Source organism: Dendrobium catenatum, unplaced genomic scaffold, assembly GCF_001605985.2.
Source record: "Dendrobium catenatum unplaced genomic scaffold, ASM160598v2 fragScaff_scaffold_156, whole genome shotgun sequence".
NCBI lineage: Eukaryota > Viridiplantae > Streptophyta > Magnoliopsida > Asparagales > Orchidaceae > Dendrobium > Dendrobium catenatum.
The window spans coordinates 980,342-995,517 of NW_021318618.1; the positions used below are offsets into that span (position 1 = coordinate 980,342).

Sequence of the window (15,176 nt, forward strand, 5' to 3'; positions counted from 1 at the left end):
TGTCCCGTACGAACCATTTGTGCATCAGTACGAACCAATTTCGTCCTGGGACGAAATAGGTTCGTCCCAGGACAAAATATTTCGTCCGGTACGAACAGTTATATCAAAGGTCGGTTCTGAAAACTGAAGAACATTGCCAGAAACTGCCATAGTCAGTTCCCTTCGTCCTGGGACGAAAATATTTCGTCCTGGGACGAAAATATTTCGTCCTGGACAATCATAACTTAGAAAAAATATTTTTCTTCAGTTCCTATTCATTCCATTGTTCTTACGAGGAGATAACTGATCATTCCATTGTTCTTACCTAGAGGCATTAAAGAAATTTCTTACCTTCAAGCACCAACTAACTTTGCTTACCTTTTTTCTATTCTTCTTCTCTTCCTTCCCTGATTTCCTCTTCCTACTTCCTTAATTTCTTCTCCCTACTTCCTTGATTTATTCTCCCTACTTTCCCTGCTTCCAAATTCCACCCTTACCAAACAGCTTCACTCCCCATTTTAACCGACCAACCCAACACCTGCACTCAACCAAACCCACCACCCAAGCACCTTACCTCATTCAGCCAACTCCACAACCATCTGCAGCTTCCACTTTGGCCATTACCAGCTATAGATTTCGATTTGGTCTCCCCTCATCTGCTCCAACATAAAATCGAAGACTTACTCCTTAGCATGACTCGGTTTAAGCAAAATCTAAATTAAAGGGGTTGAGTTAGGATCTTCTACGAATTGCCCTTCTACCAAAACATTGCATGTAAGCCATCTATCCCACTATCTACCATTAGCTACACTAAAAATCAAATTTGTATAGTAAAATCATTTTATATGTAAAAAATTTGTATTTTTACATGAAAATTTTGGGTATTCCACCTACCCCCTTAATTGGATTCTACTTTATCAACTCCTTTACCTAAAATAATACTTAGCATAACATGACATACATAAAACTCAGTAAGATAAACAATTTCAAGGCAAGAAATAATTAACATAATCAAATTTCTTATGCTTATATCTAAGCACATTTGCTACCTGAAGTACAACAACAACATCAAACATTTATTCCACTGTGGGGTCGGCTACATGAATCATTTTTCTCCATTGTGCTATGTTAAAAGTTAAATTATCATTTAAATCTAATAAAGAAATGTCATTTCTAATATTTTCTAACCAAGTCTTTTTAGGTCTACATCTACCTTTTTTAACATAAGTCAAATCTAATACATCTACTTTCCAAACTGGTTCATCGGAAGGCCGCCGTTTTATGTGACCAAACCATCTAAGGCGACTCTCTCTAATCTTATCTTCCACTGGAGCTGCTCCTACCTTTTGACGTATATGCTCATTTCGTATCTTGACTCTTAGAGTAAAGCCACTCATCCACCTGAGCATCCTCATCTCTGCAATACTCAACTTAATATTATACTTCTCTTTTAATGTCAAACATTTTGCACCATAAAGCTACTCCCAAATCTCTAGACGTCATTAGAGCCCAAAAACCTAAACCTAAAAGATCTCAAATTTCAGCCAAATTCAAGATGCCCTGACCCTGGGAAAACAAACTATTTAATGCATACAATTTAAAAAGAAATCTCTAAACAGTCCCTACATTCAAATTTCCCTCCTAATCTTCTCCTAAAATCTTCTTAATTAGTTCCTCTAAACTGGGAGGCTTGATCATCATGTACAGAAGGCGAAGACTTCCACCTCTATTTGCTTGGGCCGATCCCGTATAAACTGGTCCAATGGACCAGTATAACACATTAATCCTTTACTAGCAAAAGCGGCCACCATACAACAAACGCAAGTACCTACGAGCTGATGAAGAAGACTTGTCATGCACACAACGTACTATTTACAAGCAAAATGCGGATGATATGTAATACATGCAAACACATATGTGTAGTCATAAAAAATCCGTCACATGCATAATGAGCCATCTACAAACAAGCATAAGGGTTGTGAATGCAAATGTTTGTTAGCAATGTTAAAAGATCTACATTCCCTGTAACTTGCCTAGATGAGGCGGTACAAGGCCCGTAATGTATACAGCGGTCCTGTTTACAAGCAATGACAGTGTACACTATGTAAATATAATGAATCCCCTACAAGCTAAGCTGGTGACTTCTGGATATCCACTGACGACTTATAAACATATTCAACAAAGCTTGCAGTAGCATCTCGCCTGCAACAAGTAATGGGCGACCCATAGCGCAATGCTGCAACTCGCCCACAAGAAAAATACACATTGAATGAAGTCCATCTGCATGCAATAGCGGGTGACTTTTGAACTTCTGCTAACAACGCACTACTCGCGGACAAATTCAACAAAATTCGCAATCACTACGATTTACCTGTAAGCAAAAGCAGGGAATCAGTAATAAAAACTACGGGCCACTGATAAATTGAGGCCGTAAATTTACGACGCTAGGTCCTCATGCTAGATAAATCAATTTACCTGCAAAAGATAGATGGAAGGCCCTGATGTGTCATGCAACATGTTACAGGCAAAAGTACACTGACGTAGGTTGAATATTAAAGATGGCGACAATATGCAGAAGATCAAATGAGTCAAACTGCATTATCAATGCATGGCATATGAAATTCAACGTACTACAGTGTCACGCCAATGGATCTGCAACATGTATACAAGCGAACATAAAACGTTTACAAATTCTCAAATGAAACCCAACACTATATCTGTAATATACAAAGGCATCATGCAAAATACATGCAAAATGCATTGTGCGTATACAAGAGTACGACACAAGCATATCACGACTGCATGTCGTTAGGAATGAGTATACGTGTTACATGCATCCTCGCCTAATACAAGAACGCATAATGCATATACATTGTTGCATGCAAAGTGTGCATTGTAATACGCAACATGCATCTTATATGCATATTGTACACTATTGCATTAAGCTATTACGCAACATGCAAAATATCATGCAATCATGATTAAACAACATGCAAATGCAAAATACATCACATATGCGTATTATGCAAATCAATGTTTAAAATTGCGTATTCGGGTATTGAGGCGTTTTTCATCCGTGAGGCGAGGCATAAGCCTCAAGGCGTTTTGAGGCGTAAGCCTCAAAATCAAAAGATTGCGTAAACATAAAATGATAATTTTTTATATACTAATGAATGAATAATATAAAATATAAAAAAGCATAAGATATGAAGTGAAATCAAAATATTCCAATAATAAGACAACATGAAATATAGTTCAACTCAAAATTCTATCTTTCCCAAATCCCAGTATTCTTTTCATTAACATATAATTCCAATTTTCAAAAACAAATAGCAATGACATATCACATAAAAACTCATAAGTCATCAACGTTGTCATCACCAAGGGTTCTTCATTTGAATCATCATTATGATGAACTGCTCTCTCCCCTTCCTCCTCTCCTATAAAGTCCAATGTCGGGCATTTACTTCAAGATTTATGTAAGTTTTAATATATATAGCGTGAGGCGTAAGCCTCATGCCAGTGAGGCGAGGCGGGCCTCAAGGCGAACCTCAACCAAGTTGAGGCGTAAGCCTCATTAAAAAAAAACTTGAGGCGTAAGCATTGAAGCGTTTTTTACTGGAATTGCGCAAATGCGGGCCTCAAGGCGAGCCTCATATTGCGCAATTTTAAACCATGATGCAAATGCATTATACCTTATGCTGGCGCATTAATTCGCCACATCATATGTCAAGCATCATGCAAAAATGAAAATATATATGCTGATATACATGCATGCATATAAATACACAAGTACATTCACGAATATGTTAACGTGCAAATATGTCGTGTGTACCCGTTATATTGTAAACATGCAACCACTACACAAACACATCTTGCAAAATGCATTCAAACCCATATACTAGCATGGGCCCTGACAAGCATGTTGTTTGCATACACGTGACGTTCGAGGATACTGCGTGGGTCAATACATGAACTCAAGTTCGAGCCCGATTGTTCTATGTGGATAAATAGGAGTTGACATGGCTTAAACCGTTAAACAAATATACGGCCGCGGTGTCGACCAAGATATTTGTTTTATACATTCACATTAGGCCTTCAAGGCCTAACGCAAAAAAATTCATTTTCAAAGGCACAAAGTTCACAACGGACCCGATCCTCTGTCGGCAAGTGGACAGGGAAGACAATATCCAACCAACTAGATGAAATTGCCCATAAGTACTCTAATGATAGTCGTGTTGACAGAAAATCTCATCTGAAGAGGATCTCAAATATTTAAAAATGCCTCCCAAAATTCCCAAATACCCGTGAAAATTCAAAATCCCAAAATATCAAACTTAATATATTTAAAATTGAAATTAACCATCGAACACTTAGAGTAAAATCCATCCACCATCCGACACAGTTTATCGAGATGGACAAATTTGAAAATTACATCATCTCACAAAGAGTCGATATCTAGTCGAGAATATCATTAAGAATCATTCTCAAACAGTCTCTTGTCAGTAAGGACGTGGTGTCAAAGGCAAACGATTATGACCGGGAGGCTATGAATCGGGTGGTTTTGCCGCCAAATGACACCATAGGCAAGCAGTTATGATCGGGACCCTCTGAATCAGGTGATTTTGTCGTCAAATAACACAACTAAATTATGGTCATGATTAGAGCCCGCATGTTCCCCAATGGATTCAAATCCTTGAGATATCAATATAATATAATCGATAGGGCACAAAGCTCTCTTTTACCTAAGGTGGATTCAGATTTGTCCCCTTAGACAAATAGTCACCCCAGGTCGACATGGTACACTTGGAAAAAGCAACTCATGGCTGCCGACAAGGATCTTTCTATCATGTTGGATCGATTACCTCCTTTGACTAAGCAAACAAGGGATCATGATGACCTAGGACGACGGAACCATGAGATTTTTGATCGGGTCCATCATTTATTCCTCCACCATCTGCTTTAAGTACAAGATGGTGAAATTTTCAATTTTAAATATCAATTCTTAGAAAGTTAACTACATGTTGCTACTATACACCAGATACCACGTATCTCTATGTATCTATTTCACAACTAGCCTTAATCGAAAGTTCTCTCTTGCAATTGGGAGGGGTAATTAACTATAGGGGTTTGCGCCTATAGAAAACCTAAACTCAGATCTAGAGTCCTCACAAAATGAGGGTGAAATCTTTAAGTTGTGTCTTATTTCAAACCCAATATGTTTTCTGAAAATTTGCTCCGGAATCTACTTGTTAAAACTCTTCTTGATGATTTGAAAAAGAAGAAAGGTCCTCGGAGAGGCCAGGGAGCAAATTTTTGGAGTCCAATTGGGGTGTAACTGAGCCGAGCCGACTCGCAAGCTGGCTCGAGCTCGACTCGTTTATATGCTCGCAAATCGAGCTTATCAAACTCACGAGTCAAGCTCAAACTCGAGCTCGTTTAGTAAATAAGCTCGAGTACTAAACGAGCTCGAGTTCGAGCTTGATGAGGCTCGACTTGTGATCTTGCGAGTCAGCTCGAATAATTATTAATATTTTTAAATAACTTTATTTTATTTATTAAATTTAAATATTTTAAAAAATTAATAAAAAATTCTAAATATATTTTTAAATCTCACCTAAATTTTAAAAATCCAGTAGATAAACATATTTATTAAATTTATATATTTTTAAATCTCACTTAAATTTTAAAAATCCAACCGAGACCACGAGCCAAGCTCGACAAGGCCACAACTTGACTCGACTCGACTCGGTTATACGGTATAAATTATACCCCTAAAGCCCACACTTATTCAATTTTAGATCTACTCAAACAAAATCCTTTAGACACTAAGGTTGGCCTCCATAATTCAAGTTAACCTTCAACTCCCTCTCTAGTCTTATCAACAAGAAGAATATCATCAGCAAAAAGTATACAGCAGAGTACAACCTCTTACAAATGTCTAGTGAGAATATCCATGGCTATAGCAAAAAAAATATGTGCTTAAGGTTGATCCTTAATGTAATCCAACTGAAATAGAAAAATATAACAGCTCCTCATGCATATCCTTAATGACTTGAATAAGCATTATTAACCCATTTCTTTTCTAGAACTCTCCATAACACTTCTCTTGAAACTTTATCATATGATTTCTCTAAATCAATAAATATTATATGTAGATCCTCCTTATTCTCTCTATACTTCTCCATTAAACCTCTCAATAAATGTATAGCTTCCATAGTAGATCTATCCAACATGAATCCAAATTGATTTTGAAAAACATTAATATCACGCTGCAACCTATGCTCCCTAACTCTCTCCCATAGTTTTAAAATAGCTCAAAGGAGATTAAAGTGGAATAGAAGATAATTCATATCATCTCAAGTTTTGATTTTTGATTAAATCAAATAAAAATTATGAAACCTCACAAGAGAAAATAGGCTAATGATTGATCAAAACAGCAGTGCATCATGAAAAAATCTCAAACAAAAAAATAACAAGAATTATGCAAGAAACCACATTCTAAAAAACAAATTTCATAGGATCTTTTCCATGCAATTCATATTGTTAAGTCAGCAAATTACCTTCATATTGCCACTGAACATCTGAGTTGCAGCTGCCATTGGTCCACCCTCCTTCCCTTAATGTGAAAAACGTTATTCCTGTGGATAAAAAGCAAATTTGGATCAGAACTTAAAGAAAATAGTGTTTTAGATTATGGGCGGAAGACTCCAGTTGGTGCTACTACTCCATGAATTAGGCAAGTGAAACAAGACCAGCAAAGAGAGGACAAAAAAGAATGTCCAAAGTATGAATTTTAGCATCCAAAGTCTGAAATTTTAAGCAATCTTATCGATTATCAAAATATTGAACTTCCAACTGAAAGAATGGATAATTGATTTTAGCGTCACTTGAAACTTCAGTGACAGGGAGGGAAATAAAAGCACAAGTAAAAAGGATGAAGGGGTTTGGATATTTGCTGTTGCAATCACATCGCCACTATTCATTGAAGAAGCTCAATGGATGGATAAAGGACAAGGTTTATGAGTGTTTTTAGGTTGTGCATTATTGAGATTTAGTGTTAGTGATCGGCTGTTTGTCAAAAGCAGTAAGAGATGTCAACATTATCTAGATGCTGTTTAGTGCTACAGTATCTGAAGAGAACCATACAACTTAGAATCTCCAACGTAGTTAAGTTGTTTTTAAACTATAAGCTTTTTTTAACATAAGTAGCTCAAGAAAAATTCAGACCATAAAAAGATGACAGGGTTCAAAGCATGATCCTTGTAAAATATTTATTTGTTTGTTTTTATGTAATCATGTCATATTACTTTTAGAATGCTAAGGAATTTTATTTGAGAAATATAAGTAATACTTAATACTTTCTTCTCGATTAAAAAGGCCATGGAAGAGTACAATGATTCCATAACTTCCTTTCAATTTGAATGTCTCTATCAGAGAAGCCAATATCTTGCAGCCGGGAGTTGCTATTTTCTACAGCTAGAAGCTACTGGAGCTACGTTCCTGTTTGCAAAAGACAAAAGCTACTATTTACTACAGTTGGTGATAACAAATTTAAAAATCTACCTGTCGGTTCAATCTCCACTAACCACATGTTCTAATTTGCTCAACAACAGGAAATGGTAATTGAACAGTCACGTAAGGCTAATACTTTCTGGACACAGAGTACTTTAATCATCTCCAAGAAATATAATTCTTTCCTCGTGAGATAAAAACTTGTTTCTTGTCAAAAATTCTCAGCCATTCAGTGCAAACACTGCCAGAATTCCTCTCGGCCTAGCACTTCAAATACTCCCAATTCTGCCTCTTCCCAATGTAAAACACCACGCCTCCAGGCAATCAGCATTGCTGTCCTTAGCAACTGGGCATTATGGCTTTTCAACTCATAAATATCACCACTGCCGGTTCACAGCTCTAAACTCATCAGCATGTCTACCACATGATATCCTCACACCTTCATTCTTTTTCACTTGACAGGCGGCCACTGAATGCAAGCATCTCTACTATAAAAGAAACCATGCAACTCTATGAAGGAAAAAGGAAGGACACAATGGAGAAAAAGGAGAATCAGGGGCATCAATTAAAAAATAAAAAGGGATCATCTTCTTCCTCTAGAAGAACCATAGCGTCACAAGGGGAAATCCTCTAGATATTCTCTTTACGGGACCTTCTCTAAAGCCATTCCAACCTCTAAAAGCTTCCTCCTCTTTAAGAACCTATCCATCATAACTGAGAGGAATGCATGGCCTTCCACGACATCTTTCTTTTAATTCACATAGTTACAATACATAATCTTATGTAGTCCTTGGTGAAAAATAATGAATCATCCCTCTCACTATAGTGGATGTAGGCATATGAACAACTATAAATTGTGTTGTTTCTGTATAGTGCACTTTTTCTTCTCCTCTTTAAGAATAAACACTGCTCGCAATCATATTTGAGAGTAAGCCGATTCATGAGTCACTTCCTAATCATTTCCTCTCTCTCTAACCTAAGAAATAATTCTACTTATACTTTCTCTTGCCCAGTATAAAGTAGAAAACTCCATACACATTTTAGGCATCGTCTATACAAAACAAAGGATGATAAAGAAATTCTACACGTATGATTAACCACTTGGCATCGTCACCTAAATCATCTCTAAAACACCATGAGATCATTTTCTGGATTACGAATTATGGATCACAAGCTATTTCAGTTTTGGATCAATATCGGCCATAGTAACAATTGGAATCAAAGATATAGCATACATTAGGGGTTTAAAGAACTATCCAAGAATCTACGTCATCACCATCATTAACCGATGTGGCCTATTCAACATCCAAGCAAAGGCAATTTTTTACACAAAGCTTCCATGAATACGACGACATAAAACAGTTTTCAGGTATAGTTAAATCTTCTCTGGTTTCTTGCAAGAGAAATCAATTAGGAGGAAGGTTATCACTCTAAACTTGAGCCTCTACTAAGTTCTCCTAATTATAAGCCTTCAGCTGTTTGGGCTTGGATCCTTCTCCATTCTGAGCATTCGCCTTTGCGTGACATGTAACTTTTCTAGTCTACATACTACTAAAAACAAAAGGACTAAATTTTCAACAAATTATTCTCTATATTACCTTTTAACCTTCTGAAATGGCTGGGTTAAATTCTAATAAACAACCGCCGCATATATTTTCACTTGAGCTTCCCAGCTAACAACCAAGGCTTAGCCTTTGAGTAGGCTTCACTAGCATTCAAACGATTAAAGCTTAAGGTCAAACATTTAGTGTTTGAGCCATTTTGATTATTTACTATTAAGAAATTTTCCACTAAATGTTTGGCCTTAAGCTTTAATCGTTAGAATGCTAATGAAGCCTGCTCAAAGGTTAAGCCTTGGTCAAACAACATAAGTTTTGACCTTTTCAAAACTTATTCAGTTTTCTCTTGCTTGTAACCTACAAGAAAATTTATTATTATAAATACAACATAAGCATTACTTCACAGCGCTTCATAATTCTGATTAATAAGCCAAAATAGTCATCCAAATCAACTTATTATGCGATGATTATGATCTATAAACAATTTATTGCCCTCTTGTCATTGTTTAATCATGTATGAAGGTGCATATCAACGATAAAGCACAAAGAAAAAAGAATTAGGGCATTACTATCTAAACAACGTATCCAGAATTTAAACACGTTGTTATTTCTTCAAAGCTTAAGAAGAAAAAAATGCACCAAATATGACAAAACAAGCATTTCATGTCATAGCTTGAACCTAATCAATCTCAACGCACAATAAAAGAGCCAAAAAAAAAACCCAAAAAGAGCGGGGGATCATTAACCAAAAACCTCAAACTGAAGAAAACCTAACTAATCAGCAAACCCAACACAGTCACACACAAATAGAAAAAAAAAAACATTTCAGGAAAAAAAAAAAAAGGCGCATCACCTTTTTCAGTAACGTCTGTTAGTCCCGCCCCAGTTCAGAGTCTTCAGACTATGCAACCAAGGAGACTATTAGTGACCTCAGTGTCAACAAAGAAATCATTTGAGAAAAATAAATTTGGATTTAAATAAACTCAAACAAACCAGAATGATCAGAGTTGTCTTCTAGCTTCGTGAACGGGCAGGATTATAAGAAATGTTGGCTTCTAGCTTCGAACGAGCAGGCGACGTTGGCTTCGCGAACAATAAAGAGACGCCGGACTGCCGGAGACGCTGAGACGAGACGGGAAGAAGATAGGCAGCATACGTCCGAATGAGCTAGGTTTTTTTTTTCCGCCTTCGCACTCGCCTAATCGCGCCTCAGCTGTCGGGTGTAACTGTAGCTGATCCGGCCGGTTATCGGAAACGGGAGCTCGTCATGGGTTCGGCGGTTGAACCGCCGGTTCAAGCGGTTAGCAGCCTGTTATATGTTGAGACAGTTTAAACGCGAACCGTAACCGGCCGGCCGGCTGGTTCGCGGTTCAATTGGCTGATCCGTCCGATTTTAAAAGTTGTAGTTCTATCTATGAAAGAAGAGAGGAAATTTGACCATATGTCCCTCGGGTTGGATGAAATTGATCAAATATCTGATTGTATGTTTTTTCTTCAAATCGGTCCAAAAAATAAATTATATTCAGATAAAAACATGCTATTATTTTTACAAAGTGGCAGGGCTAGATATTTCTTATAGAAGAGGCTCAAATTATTTTTTTTTTTAATTTCTCTCTTTTTTTTTCATCTAGGCTTGGGGCGTCATTAGGATTTTTAATTTTTTTTTGTTGAATTTCTTTTTTTTAAAAGATAAAATATTAAAGATAAGATGAAAATAATTACAATTTATAGTTTCTACACTTTATATTCTGTAAGAGTTGAAAAGTAACTTCATTATCAATACATTTCAATATTTATTTATCAATCAACTAAAGTATCATTCATCCATTGATCTCAAATTATATTTCATAGTCGATTTTTTATTATAGTCATTGAAGAACATTCTCTTTCAACTCCTACTTTAACAATGGGTAACACTTATACGAATTTTAATAGCATAAAAGCAAGGGATATAAAGTATCATTCATGCTCTAAGGGTGCGTTTCGGACGGTTGCAGCTGTTGGTAAAGCAGGTTGTGAAATTGTTGTACAGAAGGCTGCTTTCTGAAATTGCTATATATAATAATTGTGGAGCTGCTGTGCTGCTGTTGTGTAAGAATAAATTATATTCATACCCTTATATATTTTGATGAAAGAAATTTTTTAAAAGATATTTTTTTTAAATGTATATGATAACTAACTAGCAGTTCTAAATCAAAATTATATCCCTTAATTTAGTACAACTTTTTATATATATTAAAGCTGCTATCAAAAAATATGTTTTTAATATTGTTGTAAAATATAATTTTTTAATAAAAAAATTGCAAGCCATAAAAAAACAATGGCAAAATAAAAATTATAATTATGATTTTAAAAGGTAAGTAAAAAAAATTATTCCAAGCCTTAATTTTAATGTTTTTGATAAAATTTGAAAAAAATAAGTTATAATTTTTTTTATTTCACTTCTACTAAGTTGAGAAAAACACCTAAGAAGGCTTGAAAATACTTTTTACACGAAGTAATAATGTGCTGACTGCAAACCAAAAATTAAGAAATGTTGGAATAAAATATTACTTTTATTAACAATTATAATAAAATGATATCAAATTCAAAAATGTTCATAATTTAAATAGATAGTAAAATTAAATTGTCCGAAAATACGTTCATACAAGACATTAATATCATTCAAATTTACTACAATGAAATTCATTTTCAAAGCTAAATTCTAATAACATACATCAAAAGAAATTAACTCTTAAAACAACATTACCATTGATGTGACAGAAGCTCCCAATATCTCACAGTCAACCAAAGACTTTCCCAAAAAAACAAAACATTAGAACCTAGACGGCTATAACACTAGTAAAACTTGGTTGTTTTCCATTTCTGAAAGTATCCAAATTTCTGATTTCAAGGTTGAAGTGATAAACATACATAGGTGATACAAAACATTTGATGCCCAATGAAATTGAACAAAATTTGGTAGGAAAATCAAGACAGACTTCAATTTACAATACTCTCCTTCCCTTCTAAGCTTTTGGCTCACACCAGGCTAAAGGCAGATTGTAATTTTGATGAGAATTGCGATGCAATTGTCTGTTAAGCAAATTGTTGGATATGTTTCTTGTCATCTGCAAAATGTGGTTTGAAACTAAAAAGCAAACCATCAAAATATTGCCCAAAGAAGTTTTTGATTGCCACAATGAGTATGATATATCACGAATTCAAATCCTTTATAATTAACATGATAATTGGAGAGGTCAAATAATAAAATCCAGCATTCAATACACTTTGAATAGTTTAGATTTCTTCTCAAAACTCAATGCTTTAAAATCAAAACAAACAAGTGGAATCAATCTCAGAAATTCAAAGTGGATTGAATGGCTTGAAACTTTACCTCAGCAATTACCATGTTAATTAGAGAGAATCCAAACCCATCATGTTAGCTGAAAAAGGCCTTAAAGAGAATACAATTTGAACAATTAAAATCAATCCCAAAACAAAGTTAAGTTTCTTATGTTTTAATTAAAAAAATGAAAAAGAACTCTAGTTAGGTTGATTTATCGAAAGTCTACCCCCATCTCAAAACTAGTTATACGTTTCTTCAAATTAAAAACAAACAAAAACAAAAAACTACCAAATAGTTCACTTATGAATCAGCTATTAAAGTAAAACCTTAATCATCAAACCGCTCTTTAGGATATGTTCTATGTAGTAAGGTATAAAATGTTTTACATGAATCTTTAAGCTTTAAACAAAATTAAGTTTATATATTATATATATAATATATATAATATATGACACACACACCACCACACAACCGTGCTGTAAAACCATAGAATAAACTGTGAGGATTGATACTCTAAGAAACACATTCCAACTAACATATAAAACTCAAGTCTTAATTGATACGACCTAAACAACGACGCACAAATTCCTCAAAAACTGACTCCCAAAACATTGATCATCCCCAAAAAAACTCATAAATTTATGGGCGAGACCTTTTTATCTGCTTCTAACAAAACATTGATTCATCCCCAAAAAACGTAACTCAAATTAAGTTTTGAATGTTTGTCAATAATACCAGAACACTTGAGATTTGTTTCAACTCAACAGGGGAAAGATGCTTATACATAAATTATCTTTCAGCAATAGCAAGGAGAATGTGGATAGATGCCCACTAAATGCTGGTTACATATTATAAACAGATAAAAAAAAAAAATTAGCAAGAATCATCTGTCCAAAATTTTTAAGTTTTACATATGGACAGGTGGTTTATGGGTGTGATCTTGCCAATCCATCAGGAACGACAAAAACATTACATAGATTCTAATTGCAATACAAATATGACAAAACTACTTCCACCTATATTATACATTGTTCATGAGTAATTTGTTCAGATTGAAAATACACACGATCCTAGTTTTATGGTTATTTTCAATTGTAACACAAACTTCTTGTGAGATTCTCGACCCTTATTGTTCTCTCTGGATTGGAGTTTTTCTCCCAGGGATCGGGGCCGGGACGATATTGAGATCGTCCAGCCGATCAGTTGCATTGAAAACGAGCTGATTTCTGGAGTGTTTTCTGGAATGATTCTGGACTGGATCGTACCGGACGACAGTGCGTTGGCCAAAATCCGAGAGCAAGGGTTTTTGACAAAATTAATTATCAGCTTGAGGATCGTCCGCGGCCGATTGGATTCTTGTTTGATCGAGCCAGGAGAATGTTGGCGATCGCCGGGGATCAGGCTTAGTATATAAGCAAATCAGCTCATTTAAGGAGAGAGAAAATCATTTATAAAATGAAAAATATTCTGAGGGAGAGAGAAAGAGAAAGGAAAAAGGAAGAAAGCTTGGATTTTTTGGAGGCCACGGAGCACTTTTCGTCCGTCGCGCTGTGAGGCCTGTTTTGGTTAGATTTTTGTGTAAATTCCGTTATACTGCCGTTATGCCCGCTTGGATTTTCGTACGATTTCTGATTCTCCGAAATGATTATTTGAATGCATATGAATGTGACTAATCTGATTATTGATACTGAAAGATTAATGGGAACCTGGCTTGAACGTTGGTTGGAGATTGACTTGACTGTACAGGTGGTGGCCGACGGGCTTTCCTTTAAACCATTGATTTATCGATATAACGATTGGAGTGCATAAGAGTTAATATTGCCGACGGGCAACAGAGTGACGACTCTTATTGAAACCAACGTATGGATACTACAACAAGCATATGGGAATTTTACAAACAGCACTATGAAATTTCTACAAACAAACACTATTGATAGCTAGTGTTTGTTACTTGTCAGTAAAGACCATTGTATGAAATTGCATGTTGTACGATATTGCATTGTTTGGATTTTTTTGATAGCGATGATCTAATTGATTTTCGATTGATTTATTGATATTGACGGATTTATGGATTTACTATTTTATTGATTTGATTGGATTTATGGATTTACTGTATCGTACGATTTTCATCGATTTCATGATTTGGAAAATTCGGGGCTTGAAAGCATTGAAACTATTGAGCATTGATATATGGACAGATGGATATAGATATTGTATAGATTGCATTGCTATGGACATGGATTTATAGATTTATTGATAGTATTGCCTATAGTCTGCACCATATTAGCCTATTGCATTTGATTCATTGCTAGTATAGATTGAGCTTTATTGTATTGCTTTTCTAATCGATTGTATTGACTAGATAGTATTGATTTGATCGATTGATTCGATACGATTGATTTGACTGATCGACGGATTCTTCTGAGATTTGACGTACTGATTGATTGAGGTAGATTTATCAATTTTTCTATCGCTGCATCGACTATTGATTTCATCGACTATTGATTTCCGTATTGCATTGACTACTGATTTGATTTTCGCTGCATAGATTCATTGACCATTGACTGTTATAGATTTGATTGATTGACATGCATATTGATAGCAGTACCGTGCTTTGATTTCAGTTGTAGGCTTTGGTGACCTGCTGGGCTATTTAAGCTCATTATATATGGTTAACAATTTCAGGTCCGAGCAAGGCAACTGGAATGGAGTTCGATCATAATGTCAGACGAATCCTTTCACTATGGATGCCTGGGTCGTCACACTTCTGACCTAAATTTATGAGACAATTATAC

General features: G+C 35.4%; 1 protein-coding gene across 1 annotated transcript in view; it reads right to left on the minus strand.

Annotated features, from left to right (window-relative positions):
• The window catches only part of LOC110100918 (50S ribosomal protein L13), a 14,983-nt gene extending 8,359 nt beyond the window's left edge, over positions 1 to 6,624 (minus strand). Inside the window, exon 1 of the mRNA XM_028701418.1 lies at positions 6,543 to 6,624. Coding sequence (XP_028557251.1) covers positions 6,543 to 6,581 — 39 coding nt within the window. The 5' untranslated portion in view covers positions 6,582 to 6,624. The remainder of the gene's footprint in view (positions 1 to 6,542) is intronic.
• Between the last annotated feature and the right edge of the window lie 8,552 nt (positions 6,625 to 15,176).